General features: G+C 45.1%; 1 protein-coding gene across 1 annotated transcript in view; it reads right to left on the bottom strand.

Moving 5' to 3' along the window:
* Positions 1-20,510, bottom strand: part of ACOXL (acyl-CoA oxidase like) — a 382,696-nt gene that overhangs the window by 306,772 nt on the left and 55,414 nt on the right. The window contains 5 exon segments of the mRNA XM_073791125.1: positions 4,321-4,393; positions 6,205-6,288; positions 6,605-6,719; positions 12,053-12,151; positions 12,494-12,580. Coding sequence (XP_073647226.1) covers positions 4,321-4,393; positions 6,205-6,288; positions 6,605-6,719; positions 12,053-12,151; positions 12,494-12,580 — 458 coding nt within the window.

The following is a 20,510-nucleotide window of genomic DNA, read 5'->3' as shown; positions in this document are numbered from 1 at the left end:
GCACGAACCCGCGTCCCCTGCATCGGCAGGCGGACTCTCAACCACTGCGCCACCAGGGAAGCCCCTAATCTACTTTTTTGTTGTTGAGATACAAATCATTTACCATAAACTTCACCTTTTTAAAGTGTACAGTTCGACGGTTTTTAGTATATTCACGAAGTTGTACAACCATGACCACTATCCAATTTCAAAGCATTTCATCACCCCAAAAAGAAACCCATTAGCAGTCCTGTCCCATACCCGCTACCCTCCAGAGCCCGGGAACCATTAATCTACTTTCTAACTCTATGGATTTGTCTCTTCTGGCCATTTCACATAAGTAGTAGCATACAGTGTGTGGCCTTTGTGTCTGGCTTCTTTCACTTGACACACTGTTTTCAAGGTTCACGCATGTTGTAACATGTATCGGTACTTCATTTCTTTTTATGGCCAAATGATGTTCCATTGTACGGATATACCTTATGTTGTTTATCCATTCATCAGTTGATGGATATTTGTGCTGTTTCCACTTTTTTTGGCTCTTATGAATAACTGCTATGAACATTTGTACACAAGTTTTTGTGTGGATATATATTTTCAATTCTCTTGTAGACAACGTCTTCGTAAAGACCGAGGAGTAGAATTGCTAGGTCCTATGAAGACGTTCAACTTTTGAAGAATGGCCAAATTCTTCTCCAGGTTGACCACACCAGTTTACATCCCCCCCAGCAATGGATGAGGGCTCCAGTTTCTCCTCACCCTCAGCAACACTCGTTATCATCTGTTTCTTTTACTACAGCCATGAAGGGAGCGCAAAGTGGTACTTCACTGTGGTTTTCATTGGCATTTCCTTAACGACAGTGATGTTGATGTGCTTATTAGCCATTTCAATATCTTCTTTGGATAAGTGTCTATTCATATTTTTGCCCATTTTTAATTGGGTCATTTGTCTTCTTACTGTTGAGCTGTAATATAGTTCCTTTTACAGTCTGGATACTAGGTTCTTATGATATATAAGATTTGCAAATATTTTCTCCCACTCTGTGGATTGTCTTTTCACTTTCTTCATAGTGTCCTTTGCTGCACAAGTTTTTTAATTTTGATGACGTCCAATTTATCTATTTTTTCTTTGGTTCCTTGTGCTTTTGGTGTCACACCTAAGAAATCACTGCCTAAACAAGGTCACAAAGATTTATACCTATGTCTTCTTTTTTTTAATATTTATTTATTTGGCTGCCTGGGTCTTAGTTGCGGCGTGTGGACTCTTAGTTGAGGCATGAGAGATCTAGTTCCCTGACCAGGGATCGAACCTGGGCCCCCTGCATTGGGAGTGTGGAGTCTTAACCACTGGACCACCAGAGAAGTCCCAGCACCTATGTTTTCTTTTATACTTTTTTTTATACTTTTAGCTCTTACCATTTAGATCTGTGATCCATCTTGTGTTAATTTTTGTATATCATATGAGGTAAAGGTCTAACTTCATGCTTATGATATCCATTGTGCCAGCACCATTTGTTGAGAAGACCATTTTTCCCCATTAAATTATCCTGTCACCCTTGTTGAGTATCAATTGACCATAAGTGCAAGGATTTATCTCTAGATCCTCTATCTATTCCATTGTCCATACATCTAGCCTTATGTCAATTCCACACTATCTTGATAACTGTAGATTTGTAGTAATTTTTCAAATCAGGGATGTGAGTCCTCCTACTTTGTTCTCCTTTATCAAGATTGTTTTGGGTAGTCTGAGTCTCTTGCATTTCCATATGAATTTTAGAACCAGTTTCTCAGTTTTTTCAAAAAAAAAAAAAAAGGCAGCTGGGATTTTGACAGGAATTTCATTGAATCTGTACATCTGCTTACAGACCCCTTTCTGATCAAATGATAAACCAACACCCTCAAAGTGTGTTGCCTCTGCTGTAGTATTTGGGGGGCAGCTTAAATACCTATGGAATGGCTTTTAAATCAAATCTTGCTTACCAAAGAATATTCTATATATTCTCATATTTTCTACAGACCGTATAGCTCCCTATCATTCTTCTTTCTGGTTGAGTCTGACTTTCTAATCCCTAGTGCATTGGATGACTGCTAAGCCAGTGGGTCCAGGTTCTGGCCGAGGACTGTCCAGTCCACTAAGATCCTGTTAGTATGGGTGAAAAATGGAGAGCTCCCAATCTGTGGCTTTCCTTCCCTCTCCCCACCTCCAGGAGTGGAGTGATGCTGATTAGTCACCAGGAGAGGCACAGGCACCTCTGGGGAAGGCTGGTGGTCCTATGATTTGCTGGCATGGGCACTGGTCATTCCTGAGGAGGCCTGGGGCCTTCATCACCCACCAGGACAACTACAAAGATGCTTTTGTTGTTTCCATTTCATTTCTTACCAATTCCCAGAGGGAAAAATGTCAACCAGAATTTGGTCCATTTTAAGTTTGTTTCCACCATATCTTCCTTAAACTTTTGGCATCTGTGATGTTTATTTACTGGCAAGAACTTGCAGGCAGTAAAAAGGAGTAAAGTTACCCCAGTGTTCATTGCAGCACTATTTACAGTAGCCAGGACATGGAAGCAACCTAAATGCCCATCAACAGAGGAATGGATAAAGAAGATGTGGTACATATATGCAATGGAATATTACTCGGCCATAAAAAAGAACGAAATAATGCCATTTGCAGCAACATGGATGGACCTAGAGATTGCCATACTAAGTGAAGTTAGACAAAGACAAATAACACATGATATCACTTATACGTGGACTCTTAAAAAATGGTACAAATGAACCTATCTACAAAACAGAAATAGAGTCACAGATGTAGAAAACAAACTTATGGTTATCAGGGGTGAAAGGGAGGAGAGGGATAAACTGGGAGACTGGGAGTGACATATACACACTACTATATATAAAGTAGATAACTAATAAGAACCTACTGTATAGCGCAGAGAACTCTACTCAATACTCTGTAATGACCTATATGGGAACAGAATCTAAAAGAGTGGATATATGTATATGTATAACTGATTCACTTTGCTGTACACCTGAAACTAACACAACGTTGTAAATCAACTATATTCCAATAAAAATTAATTAAAAATAAAAAGTAAAAAGGAGTAAAGTGTTAAAGGAAAATCTATAGGAAAGCAAGCATTAAGTCTGATGGCTTGCTTCTTCACAAATTTAAATATCACTGTAGTTCAGGATTTTTATTGGATACATGAAATGCTGCTGAGAAAAGTAAAGTTAATTGGTGTTTCTTAGCCTCTGCAAAGAGCATAGTGAACCCCTGGGGCTCCATCCCTGGAATGCACTTGTAGAAGCAAACTTCATCTCGTTCTTTCACCCATCTGACCTCACTGAGCGATGCTGGGAAATGACACTAAGCACCTCTGATATTATCCAATCAGTACTGGTTAGAACAGCCTCTGAAGCAGAAGGATGGTACCTTACCTCCTGTCATCCACAAAGGAGGCAATAACACCAATTATTTTATGATAACCAAAAAAAATTTTTTTAAGGAAATAATCTAAATACCAACAATAAGGGATTCATACATAACTTATAGATCATTTAACAGTCTATTATGGCAATATTAAAAATGATAGGGGCTTCCTGGTGGCGCAGTGTTTAAGAATCCGCCTGCCAATGAAGGGGTCATGGGTTCTATCCCTGGTCTGGGAAGATCCTGCATGCCGCGGAGCAACAAAGCCCGTGCACCACAACTACTGAGCCCACACTCTAGAGCCCGCGAGCCACAACTACTGAGCCCGTGTGCCACAACTACTGAAGCCTGCGTGCCTAGAACCCATGCTCCGCAACAAGAAAAGCCACCACGATGAGAAGCCCGCGCACCGCAATGAAGAGTAGCCCCCGCTCGCCCTAACTAGAGAAAGCCTGTGCACAGCAACGAAGACCTAACACAGCCAAAAATAAAATAAATAAAAATAAAAATGATAATGCCTATGTGTATTTACTGTTGCACAGAAACACTGGACATATAATGTTAAACAGAAATTACAAGTTATAAAAAATAGAATTTCTAAGTGGACCTCATTCAGTGAAAATCAAACATCTCTCTCTCTCATTAGATATAACCTCATAGAGAAAAGTCTAAAGTGTTATATATGAAAGTATAACAAACATTGTGTCTGGGTGATAGCATTTGGGATAATTTTAATTTTTTTTGATTTGCTTATCTACATTTCTCAATTAATTGTCAGTAAAATTGTAGGAGAGGTTATGAGAAGACACTCTGGATGTACAGCCCATGAGACCCAGGAACCAGGCCTGGGAAGGAGGGCAAAGGGCTCCCACGCACAGCAAGTCCGAGTTAAGGAGACAACTACTCACTTATCCAGCAGCTTCTCCCTTGGTATCCGAACCTTGTCAAATCTCAGAATCCCGGTATCAACACCATGCAGACCTAGAGAGAGCAGACGGGAAACGGAGCTGTAGGGGGCCAAGTTTATGTGCATCAGAAATACTGTCCGGGCCACTTCCCAGGTCTGTCGCTGCTAAAACGCAAAGCCCTTTATCTCACTTCCAGAATTGTTGCTGCTTTCTTATTTGGGGTGGGGATGCTGTTTGCTTGTTTCCATGAAGAGTGGTACCTGCTTCTCCAGCCCCCTCCTCCCTACCAAGAATAGAGGAGAAAATGCTAGACCCTCTGTGCAGCCCACCTGCTCTGAGGCCAGCTGGGGGGTGGGGTCTGGCGGGGACACAGCTTCCCACCTGAGCAGTTGCTGTGACTAGAAAAGGGAGAATTCTAGGCAACTGAAAGAACATCAGACTGAACACAGAGGAGGAGGAAAGCCCCTTACGCCCCCCAGTGACACAGAACTCAAATTCCTCCCCCTTCTCGGTGCTTCCTCCCCAGAACACGGGGTGAATTTGTGACAGCAAATGCCTAGAAGACATTGGGAAGCGGCCAGAGAGACAGCAGTGGGTGGGTAGGGCGACCACCTCCCAAGAAGTTTCTTAAAATCTGCCAGACCCATTTCCTCAGGACACCTGTCGGAATCTGGGGTCTATCTTTTGTTCATCTCACACTTAGGGAGACTTACTCTGGGAGAAAAGATCTTTCTCTAGCGCAGGTCTTATTTAGAACATCACCCCTGGACAAGGTCACAGTGGTACTTACGAGCTTACAAGGAGACCAGCTCAGACTTTCTGGGTTTGCCAGTGTCATGAATGCCTGGCGCCACTTCACGAGGGCTGCGTGAGCCCTCTACCCTCAACAGCACTTGACACGCCAGGTGTTTTCAAGGGATCAGGGCCTCAGTCACCTAAAGCACTTGCAGGCCATTCCTGCAGGCACGCGGTGCTCAGTATCCCTACGGGGCCAGGGTGAGCTTAGCCCCATCCTCCAAAGATCGTCTCCTCCCCCTTCTCTTCTGCTCTTTCTTCTCTCTTTTTTCCCTTGGCTTCACTTGGCTGGGGATACCCAGTGGAGCCCACAGGCATGGCCTGCTCTCACCAAGCATTCTGGGTTGCATTGTGTCTCCCCCAAGATTCATATGTTGCAGTCTTCACCCCTAGTACCCGTGAATGTAACCTTATTTGGAGAAAGGGTCTGTACAGAGGCGATCAAGTTAAAATGAGGGCATTTGTGGGCCCTCATTCAAATGACCGGTGTCCTTATAAAAAAGAGGAAATTGGACACAGGCACAAAGGGAGCATGCCATGTGAACATGAAGATGGCCACATACAAGCCAAGGAGAGAGGTCTGGAGAATACCCTCCCCATCCCAGCCCTCAGAACCAACTCCCCTGACACCTTGACCTCGGGCTCGTAGCCTCCACAATTGTGAGTCGATACATTTCTGTTGTTTAAGCCACTCAGTGTGAGTACCACAGCCCTAGCAAACCAGTCCACAGAGGCAATCCTTAGGACCCACTGAGGCTGGTGGCTCTGGGCCATGAAAGAGAGAACCTCAATCTGCCCTCTGAGGGCCCACAAGTCCAAGAAGGAGAGAGGAGATGATACAGCTGGGGACAGAGCTGCCTCATGACTAGTAAACACGAGAGGCTGGGAGAAATGGGACCAATGCGTGTTCATAAATGGCAGTCTGCAACCTTCCCTAACTGCCATACACAGAAGACTAACCAGGCTTCAAAACCAGAGTCTGCTCTGCCTTCACTGCTTTCGTGAGTTAGGTTAGATTCTCACTGGGTGGGGTAGGGAACAGGCAGGAAGTGCAAAGAAGGGTGGGAGAGGGGTCACCTGGGGACACACCTTTATACATCATATCAATAGCTGTCGCTCCTGGGTACATGCTTCCATTTTCCTCGCGGACAGGAACGATGAAACAGTGGGGTCCTAAGGAAGGTGAAGAGACACTAAGGTCTCTAAAGATATGATCAAAGCTTTGCTCATTTCCTGGGACACTGTACAATTATGTTGATCTTGAAATTCATTTTGTTCTATGACTGTGCACTGCCAGTTATAGTGTCTAATGTTGAATGTAATGATAAATCGTCTCATCATGTATATTTAGGAGATAATGTTAATGTTAGTGCTGAATTTTTTTACAAGGTAGAAACAGCCCTCTGAGATGGGTTTTCTGTGTAAAGTACTCACAGGAGAATAGTACTAGTAAAGGGAAATATCCTAGGTTTCTGTGTCGGTAACAAACCTTGAGATCTTCCGTTTATGATGAGCTGGGCCAAGACCGCTGCATAATTCCCGTACATGGCATTTCCAATGTACATCTTCTCAGCATTTTCACATGGTGTGTCGATTACAAACTCCTAAACAGAAACCAAAGCAACAGAGTTTTCTTTCTTATGGCTCATTTCAACTCCTGGGTTCAGTGCAATGAACACTATGAAGCAGACCCATACTGTGTACCTGTACCCACTCGGGTGATTTCACAGAAAAGGAGCAGACGACCCAGAGTCGCCTAATTCAACCTCGTGAGCTCAACATCACCAAGCTATCACTGCAGCGTGCACTGTTCACCTCCACCTTAACTCTGAAAACGACTGGAAATTAAAGTGCTTTGTCAATGAATATTCCAATCAGGAAAATACGTTGCCACTTTTCAATGGATGAAAGTTGTTCATTCACTTCTTCCGGCTCTCTCTTCTTTGTAATGTTGCACGGGCATGTGTACTATTTGTCTGAGCCTATGGCTTTAATGTATAAAGGCTTTCTTCATTGTGCTTCTTTCTCTCTAGACTACTCCACACTGAGTTTCTGACTTCTAAATAATCAGCACCAAACCCCTAAAAGCCCTGCTGATATGTATTCAGCTCTGCACACGCCCCTTGCCCCCAAACACTCCACCTTCGAGATTGACAAGAAAGGATGGAACATCCAGTGATCTAGGGCCCCTAGTTAGATGAGTCCATGTCTATGTATTTCATTTTGTCTACTGGGCATTGCCCCTTCTGGACCAATCGCTTGGTTCCTCATGACCTCCACTGTTTCCTGGGTCTTGAACATTCTTGCCTTTAAGGTATGGGTCTGTTGTTTAAATGGCCACTAACTAACCAAAGGTTAAATGTGTACACCGGGACGCAAACAAGACTACTAGGCAACCGTGACCCGTTCCTACCATTGATTAGAATCTCAGCCCAGACAATTTTGATTTTTATAAAAAGAAATACCTCATTTAAGCCTTGGGATGATTGTTTCAGAACCTGCCTCTCCATTTTCCTCATCAATGAATATAATAATGAAAGGTTCCCTCAAAAGCTCATATGGGGCTTCCCTGGTGGTGCAGTGGTTGAGAGTCCGCCTACCGGTACAGGGGACACGGGTTCATGCCCCGGTCCGGGAAGATCCCACATGCCGCGGAGCGGCTGGGCACGTGAGCCATGGCCGCTGAGCCTGCGCGTCCGGAGCCTCTGCTCCGCCACGGGAGAGGCCACAGCAGTGAGAGGCCCGGGTACCGCAAAAAAAGCTCATATGGATAAGCCCTTAAACCAAAAAGCATTTGTCAACAATTCTCTATCTTATTAGGGAAAGAATCTTAGAACATGCCATCTAGCTCATCTCCATGATATGACCAAGGATTCCAGCTCAAAACAGTCCGAAGTTAGTACTGGTCAGGAATAAGCAGAGGGAAAAAATGTATTTTTTTGTTTTCACTCTGCTCAAAACTCTGCCTTCTTTTTCTTTCTCTCCAGGAGCTAGAACAGGATCACCATGGAAATGCCCCCATTCACTTCTGGGTCCTCCCTCCTTCTGCTTACCACCTGGGATACCCTTCAACCTCGTGTTAAGGAGAGACGGACCATAACTGCCAGTTCTGGACACCAGGTACCTGGGACAGGTCGGAGAGTCCCGGGTGGGTGGGGGGCCGGGGAGGGAGGGTGGAATGGTGAAAAGGCAGAACAGCAAATTTAATCAAAGCTGACAATATGGAAGATGTGGCCGAACCAAACCGACAAGCTATTGATCATGTAAAGATCATCTCAGATTTCAGATTTTTAAGTATACAGACTGCACTTTCCCTCTGGCCAAGAAATACAGTCTTGGAGCCCAAGGAAACATTCCCTGACACATGTGTGCACAGAGAAACTTTTAACACAGGCGAGGGCTTTTCAGAAACATAAATGGACAAGCTCTTTTTAAGTCTCTGCAGGCTGCTGCCCTTATCAGGCCAGCCAGGACTTCTTAAAGAAAGGAGTTATTGTGACTCTGGTGGGTGCAGTAACAAACAACAAAACTCATGTGGTAAGGGGATGCTAACACCTTAGGGTGGGAAGGGAAGTAGCAGAGAAAGGCTGGCCTGGCAGAAAAGCTCTGGTGGGGCAGGGAGAGGACAGAAGGCCATCTGTTCCCATCAGCATCTGATCTACTCTGGGAAGGGAAATTTGTCACTTCTGGCAAAAATACTTGATTTGGAAAGTCTGCCTTAGCCAAAACTCTGGCATTAAAGCTGGATCTATGTCAGTCCCACACACACTACTATATATAAAATAGATAACTAATAAGAACCTGCCGTATTGCACAGGGAACTCCTGTGCAATACTCTGTAATGGCCTATATAGGAAAAGAAACTAAAAAAAAAAAAGAGTGGACATACGTATATGTATAACTGATTCACTTTGCTGTACACTTGAAACTAGCACAACACTGCAAATCAACTATACTCAAATAAAATTTTTTTAAAAGCTGGATCTAAATAATGCACGCCATGTGTGTCGGTTCCTATTATAATTAACTGTTGAAGGCCAACAAAACGGTCAGTCCTGCAAGCACTAAAAGAGACGGCCTTGGCCAGAGAGCTCTTAGCCTCATTTATTTTTTCGATTTTGCCTAAACTGTAAAAATAAAACTCTCTCTTACCTTGAAACTCTCCATGCTGCTACTCAATCCATCATCCAAAAATAAAAATAAAACAACCAACCCACAGGAATGCCCAACCAAAAACTGTAAGAGACTGAAACTGCCCTGGAGGGAGAGAGGGCTCATTTGATATGCTCTAACATTTAAAAAGGGAAATGAAGGGGGAAACACAGAAACCAATGAAGGAGAAAGCCATTCCCTGCCAAGCCAACCCTCAGTGGCCTGAGCTTACGATGGGCTTCTTCCCTCCCTCAGGAAGCAGCACGTTCACCAGCGTCTTCTCATCATTACGATTTCAACTTTGCAACTCCCCTGCCGAGAGTGGCAGCTGCTATAACGCAGCAGGTAGCTAAATCATTTATGCTGTTTGGGGAAATGATTTCTGTGCAAAAAATAATAATTGTAAGAAGAAACAAATAAATAAGAATTGTGAGTGGGATTTTTTTCCCTTTGATGACAGCAAGGTGACCTCAATACCATGGTTGCAGGAGAAAAAATGGGGCAGCCAAAACCCCAAAGATGTTTGGTCAGTGTCCCATCAGGAAAGCTAAGTTGTTAAGGACAATCCCCCTTGAACCTGAGATTCCCTCACTAACTGCATAGCCATAAGTCGGTTTCCTAACCTCTGTGAGCCTCAGTTTCTCCACCTGTAAAATGGGGACAAGGATATCTTCCTATAACATTATAGAACATTTAACACAATGTTGCATGCAGAGTGCTTAGCCTGGCACTTAACACACGTGCTCAACGCACAGAAGTGGCCTATTACCACGTTCATGGGATTGTTGTTGTGACGGAGTGTGGTACACTATACTATACAGAGAGAGTCTGACACAGACCTGGCACAGAGGGAGCATTCAAAAAGTGGCAGTCCTTATTCTGCTTCTTACTATGACCTTGGACATCACTGGCTGCTGTAAAGAACTAGCATCAGGACAGAGGAAAGACAGGACATCCTCCAACAAAACCCTCACCTGCATCTGTCACTCTAAGTGCTGACCACCTCCAACTAGCATTCTTGGGTCAGAAAAATCCTGGGAACAAAACTCCAGATTCCAAATATGTGGAATCTGAAAAAACTGGTACAGGTGATCTTATTTACAAAGCAGAAATCAAGACAGAGACATAGAGAACAAGTGTATAGATACCAAGGGGAAAGGGGGGAGGTGGGATGAATTGGGAGATTGGGATTGAAATATATACACTATTGATACTATGTATAAAATAGATAACTAATGAGAACCTACTGTATAGCACAGGGAACTCGGCTCAATGCTCTGTGGTGACCTAAACGGGAAGGAAATCCAAAAAAGAGGGGGTATACGTATACGTATAGCTGATTCACTTTGCTGTACAGTAGAAACTAATGCAACATTGTAAAGCAAGTATACTACAGCAAAAAAAAATTTTTAAATGAGGGAAGAAAATAGAAAAAACAACAACAACAACAAAAAAGCAAAGGACAACCTCAGCCAAAATGAAGACTGAGGGCTTCCCTGGTGGCGCAGTGGTTGAGAGTCCACCTGCCGACACAGGGGACACGGGTTCGTGCCCCGGTCCTGGAAGATCCCACATGCTGCGGAGCGGCTGGGTCCGTGAGCCATGGCCGCTAAGCCTGCGTGTCCGGAGCCTGTGCTCTGCAATGGGAGAGGCCACAACAGTGAGAGGCCCGCATAGGGCAAAAAAAAAAAAAAAAAAAGACGACTGAGTCACCACACGCACATGTATGAGGCAACACCCACCAGCGTGTTGAGAGTAGGAGCTAAAGAGATGCGGACGGGGGTGGGATTTACAGAGCATGGTTTTTGCTGTGACCCATTTGTGGAGAGACATCAAGTTAGAGGGTCTTACCTACATTTTGGAGTTCATCCCATATAATAAAGTCAGGTTGTTATGTGAAATTTTAGTGTTGTTTTTTTTTTTAATTAATTTATTTATTTATTATTTTTGGCTGCGTCAGGTCTTTGTTGCTACACGCGGGCTTTCTCTAGTTGCGGTGAGCGGGGGCTACTCTTCGTTGTGGTGTGCGGGCTTCTCACTGCAGTGGCTGCTCTTGTTGCGGAGCACAGGCTCTAGGCACGCGGGCTTCAGTAGTTGTGGCAAGTGCGCTCAGTAGTTGTAGCTCGTGGGCTCTAGAGCGCAGGCTCAGTAGTCGTGGTGCACGGGCTTAGTTACTCCGTGGCATGTGGGATCTTCCCGGACCAGGGCTCGATCCCGTGTCCCCTGCATTGGCAGGCAGATTCTTAACCATTGCGCCACCAGGGAAGTCCCAGTGTTGTGAAATTTTATTTCGGTTGCCATGTGGATTTGTGTGCAGCTCACAGGTACAGACATTGCATCATGCCAGCACCGAGGACCTGGCTCCCAGAAGGAGGCCCCAGCACACACAGTGCCCTCCTGCCACACACATCACACACGGTGCGATGGAACACGCCAACAGAGACCGCTCTTCCACCCATTTACCTGCTACTGTTAGGAAGGACCACAGAATGGATTAGATCCTGTTCTCACCGAGTTTTTCCAAAGCATTAAGTTAATGAGTGTACATAATGGGCTTGGAGCAGTGCCCGTCCCACAGTAGGTGTTTTTTAAGTGTTGGCTGGTGTTAGACTCAGGAAGGCTGAGCCTACGTCCACTAAAGCACTTAGGCGTTTCTTCTGAATCTGAGCACCCTCTCGCCTGAGAGCACACACAGCAGGGGGGAAGGTGGACTCGGGAGAAAGGAGGGTCCGCTGTGTACAGGTCCGCTGCCCAGAACCGCCAGAACCCCGGGCAGAATGCTCACCTGTGCAGAGAGGTCAAAGATGGCTTCTGTCCGGATCCCTCTCACGTTGCTCCTGTGGCCCCTCTCGGTCATTGCAAACATCCCCGTGTATTTCTGCTCCTGGAGTTTACCGGGTGTTAGAAGGGAATCAGCTAGTCAGACAGCTGCTCTAATTGCCTACCTCTCAGATCATTAAGAATGTTGGCGAGAAAGGGAGTGGTGAGTTGGAGATAATTATAAAAATTCAGTCTGGTGACAGCTAATGTGATAACAATATGACAGACTCAGTGCAATTTTTAAAAGTAGTCTTAAATTCTCATTTCAAACAAAGTTCTGGCTGACACTAATTCTCTGTTTTATTTTCTTTTTCTGCAAACACACACTCACACACACACACACCCCTAACTACTGTGAATTTTTAAGGCTCTCCATAGATGATACCTAGGGAGGTACGTGCCATGCCTGGAGTGGCTGAAGCCATTTAGCTACACATGCTGGGCTTCCGAGCTTCCTGATGGTACCACCAAATAGCCAGCAAATTATTCCACACTGGAAACCAGGAGATTACAGGCCACTGTCAGCAAGAGTCAACAATTTAACGATGACCAAACCCACCGGGCCAACTCCATTCAAGGAACACCGATCAGCTCATCCAGCTTTCCATATGCCCCACTAAAGCGGCAAGTCATCCACATCCTTCCCCTCGCTGCCTGTCCAGCCCCAGTTCCTCTGGCAGACACAGCTCGCGGTTTCCTCTCTTGGAGAGGTCACCCCTACAGCACAAAGCATCCAGCCTCCATCCTCGGGGCTGCCCGGTTCACCCCATCAAATGACCTCTCTGAATGTTCGTTCTGCCTTGTCTGCTCAGGGTCTAGCTTAGTGCCTGGTACACTGAAGCTGTGCAACAGCGTTTGTGCACCGACCCCAGGTGCCTGCAGAGGTGAGCTGTACCGGGAGAAACCCTCCCCAAACAGGAAGGTCAACGGGAGAGGCCAGGCTGCAGAACGAGCAGACACTTGGCTCGGGATGAGACAGGCCAGGCTCAAATCCCAGCTCAGCTACTAGCTGGCTGTGGGGCCTTGGACAATGACACAATGACATAGTTTTCCCATCGGACAAATGCACTGAACGACGAGCCTCCACTTCCTGAGCCCTCCCGCCTTCCAGACTCTGGGCTCCACATACTCACTGACCCTCGTGACCCCCCTGGGAAGAAAACACCGTCCCTCTCATGTGACAGATGGGGACACTGAGGTTCAGGAGAGGAAAGTGACCTGCCCACGGCTGCAGCTGAGAAAGCGTGCAGGGCTGGGGTTCACACCCAAGCTGCCTGACACCTAACAGCCCTTCATACGGTTGCTGCGAGGATTCAGAAGAGAAGGAAGGGTGTGGCTTGAGCAGGGCCATTTGAAGAGAGCAGGGGACTGACTGCAAAGACGGAAGAGCTCAGGTGTACAGACATTTGCTGTGCCTGCCGGTCAGCATGTCCCCACTCCTAGAAACACAGCCCCAGTTTCCCTCTGGGGAGCCCTCTTCCCCCAGAATCAGTCCAAGTGGTTCGTGGCTAATGTCAACCTCCAACCCAGCTTTAGGATGAGCCTGGGACCCAGGACCCAGGACTGGCCGATCTGCATAACATCATGGCCAACGGGGATGCTTCGGGATGGACCTGTGATCTGGATGGGTCCGATCAGAGCTGCCACTGGGACACACGAGTCAGCTACTGGTGAAGAGAAACTCTTTTTGGAAGCAACGGAACCTGGAAGAATGGAGGCCAGGGCTCCTCTTGCCATCACAAGAGCTGGTGAAGGAAGCCAACATGTGGGGATGAAGGTGAGGTGAAACCGAGAGATGAGAGAGACCAGGTCCCACACACCCACCTCTGAAGCCAGCTACACCCTGAACCCTGCGAGTATAGCAGCCAATAGGTGCCTTTTTTCTGGGATCACTGCAATGGCATGAGCCCCAGTGGACACAGTGACCCCCAAGGAAGACCTTGCAGGGAAGTGGCAGAAATGGCATCTTCACATGCTCCTGTCTGACAACTGTCATCAGCCTCTGGTGAGGACCAGTCCCTGCATTACACGTGTGTCATCAGCCTGACGCTAACTTCCGGAAAGGCCGCCCCATCAACTCAGACTGAACCACTTGACCCGGTGAAACGCTTTGACATCGCGACGGACGAACTTCACTAATCACATCTCACATAGGAGGCGCTTTTCATTTGGAGAATCGTCAAGTATCCTCGGAAGATGCTTAACGCCCTGATTTCTTAGAGCCCTGCTCTTCGGAATCACTGCCGACCCTGCAAATTGCATAACTAATTCCAACCCAGGAAAATGGAATCCATCCAGATGGTAAATTTTTTTCCCCTAAACCCTCTTGGAAATCAAGTTAAAGAAAAATATTTTTCTAAAACTAAAACAGGTTGAATTTTCCAGCCTTAAATCTCTTTGGCTGGTGGCTAAAACGTTCTTTACAGTATAGTTTTCCTAGGTTTGACATTTTTTTCCTTCTCTTTGGAAAGGGGAAAACAATGAGTGTTTCAGCGACCTTTTGAAAGACTCCATTCACTAAATGCTATTAGTAGGAGCACCGGGCTGGGTGAGTGAAACCCAGAGGTTTGTGGAAAACTACAGGAGTTAACCGAGGCAGTGCCTGCGGGACCCTGACTCCCACAGTCTGTCCAAACGTGGGCCTCTTCCCCCACGTGCTAACCAGTGTGTTGCCAAAGCCACATGCTCCGAAGAGCAGGGAATCTGACCAAATGGGGGAGCCCCTGGAGGGCTCTAAGCAGACGACTCCTTGGCCCAATGTACACTTTGAGCAGGTGCCTCCTGTAAGGGGCATGGAGCCCAGCCCAGCAGGCAGACCAAAGGTGCCCAGCAAGTGGCCGCCACGGTGAGCCGGTGGGTGATGGTCAGACTACAAGCCAGAAAGAGGGCCCTCACCAGGAACTGAACCAGCTGACAGCTAGATCTTGGACTTCCCAGCCTCCAGAACTGTGAGAAAACTCATTTCTGTTGTTTAAACCAGCAGATCTGTAGCACTTTATCATGGCAGCCCAAGCAAACTAAGACAGAATGAGATGATTCATATAAGGCAAAAAGCTAGCCGTCATGGGGAAGAAGAAAAGGAAGCAGGTCATGTTTCTTTGGGCTGTAGAGTCCGTCCAGATTGCATCAGCCTGCTTGGCGGGAGACCTTGGGCCGGCTCCCAAGCTAGAGTGGGGATTCAAAGCCCTCAGGAGAGAAAGTCTCCCTGGCACCTCTGTCCTTTTCCCACCCCCTCACTGTGAGTCACTCTCCAAGCAGCCCCTGGCTCAGCCGGCACTTGGCTGCGTGAGTTCAGCTGTGTTTGTCCAAAGCACTTAGGGATGCCTGGAGCCTCTGGATGACACGGACCCGGCGGGTGAGAGAAGGCGCCCCGGCCTGCGGGGTGAAGATGATGCTGACGAATTGATGCTCAGGTTGATGGCTAGCTCAGGTGACCAGGAAGGCCAGCAGGGGCCTTGGGCTGGCACTGAGATCCGGGGAAGTCGTGACCAACCCAGGGCTCACCAACCTGCTCCTGAGGCACTGTGTCCCCTCCCTGGAAGTCTCCCTCCAGCACCAACAGGAAAGGCAGCCACGGCCTCCTGGGCTGGACCAGAGGCACAACCTACACGTTCCGCTAACTGTCTAGGGTGTCCAAGCACAAGAAAACAACTCACCTGCAATGAATGATGTGTGGGAAAGCAAAAGGGGTGAATCATCATTTTTGTTAAGTGTTCCAAGATTTTTTTATTGTGATACAATACCTATAACAATACCTATAAAGTTTGCCATTTTAGCCATTGTTACACGTACGGTTCAGCGGTATGAACTACATTAACAGTGTTGTGCAAACATCACCACTACTTATAAAACTTTTTCATCACCCCCCAACAAGCTGTGCCCATTAACCAATAACTGCCCCAATTCTCCTCTTCCCCCAGCCTCTGGGAACCTGTAATTTACTTTCTATCTCTATATATTTGCCTATTCTCAAAATTTCACATAGGTGGAATCATACAGTATTTGTCCTTATGGGTCTGGTTTATTTCACTTAGCATCATGTTTTCAAGACTCATGTTGTAACATGTACCAGAACTTCGTGCCTTTTTATGGCTGAATAATATTCCGTGGTACCTGGTACCAAAATATCCATGATATTTTGTTTATCCATCCATTTGTTGACAGACACTTGTATATACAATATTTTGTTTATCCATTCATTTGTCGACGGACACTTGTTTCTTTCCACCTATCAGTTACTGTGAATAACGCTGCCACGAACGTTGGTATACAGGTATCTATCTGAGTCCCTGTTTTAATTCTTTGGGGTATATACCTAGGAGTGGAACTCCTGGATCATATGGTAATTCTAAATTTAACCTTTTCAGTAACTGCCATAGAGTTTTGATTTTATGCATTCATTTAATATTCATGTACTGACCCCTCCTATATACCAAGACTGTAGACAGAGACAGTCTTCAAGGAGTTTTGCCTCTAGTGGTGCTAAGAGACAAACAACAGACCTGTGAATAAATACATCAATCCAAAATGGGTACACTGTATATATGTACCATATCTTCTTCATCCATTCCTCTGTTGATGGACATTAGGCTGCTTCCATGTCCTAGCTATTGTAAATAGTGCTGCTATGAATATTGGGGTGCATGTGTCTTTTTGAATTACAGTTTTCTCTGGGTATATGCCCAGTAGTGGGATTGCTGTATCATATGGTATCTCTACTTATAGTTTTTTAAGGAACCTCCACACTATTTTCCATAGCAGCTATATCAATTTACATTCCCACCCACAGTGTAAGAAGGTTCCCTTTTCTCCAAACCCTCTCCAGCATTTATTGTTTGTAGATTTTTGATGATGGCCATTCTGACCCGTGTGAGGTGATACCTCATTGTAGTTTTGATTTGCATCTCTCTAATAATTAGTGATGTTGAGCATCTTTTCATGTGTTTGTTGGCCATCTGTAAGTCTTCTTTGCAGAAATGTCTATTTAGGTCTTCTGACCATTTTTTGATTGGGTTTTTTTTTTTGATATTGAGCTGCATAAGCTGCTTGTATATTTTAGAGATTAATCTTTTGTCAGTTCCTTCGTTTGCAAATATTTTCTCCCGTTCTGAGGGTTGTCTTTTCATCTTGTTTATGATTTCCTTTCCTGTGCAAAAGCTTTTGTTTCATTAGGTCCCATTTGTTTATTTTTGTTTTTATTTTCATTAGCAGGTGGGTCAAAAAAGATCTTGCAGGCTTCCCTGGTGGTGCAGTGGTTAAGAATCCGCCTGCCAATGCAAGGGACACAGGTTCAAGCCCTGGTCAGGGAAGATCCCACATGCCACGGAGCAACTAAGCCCGTGCGCCACAACTACTGAGCATGCACTCTAGAGCTGGCGCACCACAACTACTGAGCCTGCGTTCCACAACTACTGAAGTCCACGTGCCTAGAGCCCGTGCTCCACAACAAGAAAAGCCACTGCAATGAGAAGTCCGCACACCGCAACAAAGAGTAGCCCCCGCTTGCTGCAACTAAAGAAAGCCCACGCAAAGCAACGAGGACCCAACGCAGCCAAAAATAATTTTTTAAAAAAAGATCTTGCTGCGATTTACATCAGAGAGTGTGCTGCCTATGTTTTCTTCTAAGAATTTTATAGTGTCTGGCCTTACATTTAGGTCTTTAATCCATTTTGAGTTTATTTTTGTGTATGGTGTTAGGGAGTGTTCTAATTTCATTCTTTTACATGTACTTGTCCAGTTTTCCCAGCACCACTTATTGAAGAGGCTGTCTTTGCTCCATTGTATATTCTGGGCTCCTTTTGTCACAGATTAGGTGACTACAGGTGCGTGGGTTTACCTCTAGGCTTTCTATCCTGTTCCATTGATCTATATTTCTGTTTTTGTGCCAGTACCATACTGTCTTGAACATTGTAGCTTTGTAGTATAGTCTGAAGTCAGGGAGGCTGATTCCTCCAGCTCCATTTTTCTTTCTCAAGATTGCTTTGGCTATTCAGGGTCATTTTGTGTTTCCATACAAATTGTAAAATTTTTTGTTCTAGTTCTGTGAAAAATGCCATTGGTAATTTGATAGGGATTGCACTCAATATGTAGATTGCTTTGGGTAGTATAGTTGTTTTCACAATATTGATTCTTCCAATACAAGAACATGGTATATCTCTCCATCTGTTTGTGTCATCTCTGATTTCTTTCATCAGTGTCTTATAGTTTTCTGCATACAGGTCTTTTGCCTCCTTAGGTAGGTTTATTCCTAGGTATTTTATTCTTTTTGTTGCAATGGTAAATGGGATTGTTTCCTTAATTTCTCTTTCTGATCTTTCATTGTTAGTGTATAGCAGTGCAAGAGATTTCTGTTTATTAATTTTGTACCCTGCAACTTTACTAAATTCATTAATTAGCTCTAATAGCTTTATGGTGGCATCTTTAGGATTCTCTACGTATAGTATCATGTCATCTGCAAACAGTGACAGTTTTACTTCTTCTTTTCCAATTTGGATTCCTTTTATTTCTTTTTCTTCTCTGACTGCCGTGCCTACGACTTCCAAAACTATGTTCAATAATAGCAGCGAGAGTGGACACCCTTGTCTTGTTCCTGATCTTAGAGCAAATGCTTTCAGTTTTTCACCATTGAGAATAATGTTTGCTGTGGGTTTGTCATATATGTATGGCCTTTATTATGTTGAGGTAGGTTCCCTCTATGCCCACTTTCTGGAGACTTTTTATCATAAATGGGTGTTGAATTTTGCCGAAAGCTTTTTCTGCCTCTATTGAAATGATCATATGGTTTTTATTCTTCAATTTGTTAATTGTGTATCATGTGTATCACATTGCTTGATTTGCATATACTGCAGAATCCTTGCATTTTGCTGTGCAATAGAAGCTAACACAACATTGTAAAGCAACTATACTCCAATAAAAATTAATCTTAAACCCCTCCAAAAAAAAACGTGATCATAAGAAAAAAAATGGGTAAATGCCATGACAGAATACTGCAAGGCACAAAGGCAGATGACAACATGTACGTGGGATTTAAACTGCAGGCTTGAGGGAGGTTTACCTGAAGGAAGGACACTTGAACTGGGACTTGAAGAATGAGCAGGTGTCAGGCAGGTGAAGGAGGGGAAAAGATCGTTCTAGGATGATAGCATGAGTGGTCCAAATATGGAAACAAGGGACTGAAAGAAGGCCAAGACAGCAGATCTCCCAGGTAGGACTACGTGGCACAGAAGGTGTCTGGAGACATGAGTGTAGGGCCATACCCCACGAGAACCTGTGAGACATGTCAAGGGTTGGAGGGTTTCTCTAAAGCTAACAGGAAGGGGTTTTCAGCTGAGATTGATGTGATCAGAGAAGCATTTTTAAAGATCCAGTCCTTTAAATCTATTCAAATTTCCTTCTAGGATACTCAGGAGTAAAACTTTCTTAAAAAGCTTTTTATTGTGGAAAATTTCAAACAAAATAGAAGAGTATCATAAACTCAGTGATGCCCAGCTCATGATCCATTTTATTAATCTTTCCCCCAATTCACTCTCCCATTCTATACCCCAGATGATCTCAAAGTGTATCCCAGACATCCTGTCATTTCATCCATACGTAGTATTTCCTATGCATCTGTAAAAAATAAAGACTCTTTTTTTAAAAAATTTATTTTATTTATTTATTTTTTGCTGCATTGGGTCTTTGTTGCTGTGCGCGGGCTTCCTCTGGTTGCAGAGAGCGGGGGCTCCTCTTCATTGCGGTGCGCGGGCTTCTCATTGCAGTGGCTTCTCTTGTTGCAAAACACAGGCTGTAGGCACGCAGGCTTCAGTAGTTGTGGCACCCAGGCTCAGTAGTTGTGACTCACGGGCTTAGTTGCTCTGCAGCATGTGGGATCTTCCTGGACCAGGGCTTGAACCCGTGTCCCTAGCATTGGCAGGTGGATTCTTAACCACTGCACCACCAGGGAAGCCCTAAAGACTCTTTTTAAAAGCATGACCCTACAACCATTATTCCACCTCAAATATAATAATAATTCTTTAATACTGCCAAATATCCAATTTCAAATTTCCCCAACTGACGTCTAGTTTTTCTTTACAGTCTGTTGTTTGAACCAGGATCTAAATAAGGTCCACATATTGCAATGGGTTGAAATGTTTCTTAAGTCCTGCTTGAAACTACAAGTTGCCCCTCCCTCATTTGCTCAAACATTCCCTATGCAACTCTGTGCACCAGGCTCAGTGCAAGACCCTGGAGGTGCAGAGGAGAGGGCTCCCCACCCAGAGAGCTGCAACACCCTATGAAGACTTCCCCATGGTCATGGCCCACCGGAGGCTTGCTAAAGAGAAGGCAGGTGTGGGCATATGGTAAAAGCACCAACGGAGGATCATGAGTCTGAACCAGGATCCTCTAGGATTTCTGAGAGGAGGATCTATTTGCTGCATCTCAGC

This window comes from Tursiops truncatus, chromosome 14, assembly GCF_011762595.2.
Source record: "Tursiops truncatus isolate mTurTru1 chromosome 14, mTurTru1.mat.Y, whole genome shotgun sequence".
Lineage (NCBI taxonomy): Eukaryota > Metazoa > Chordata > Mammalia > Artiodactyla > Delphinidae > Tursiops > Tursiops truncatus.
This window is presented reverse-complemented; position numbering and strand designations above follow the sequence as displayed.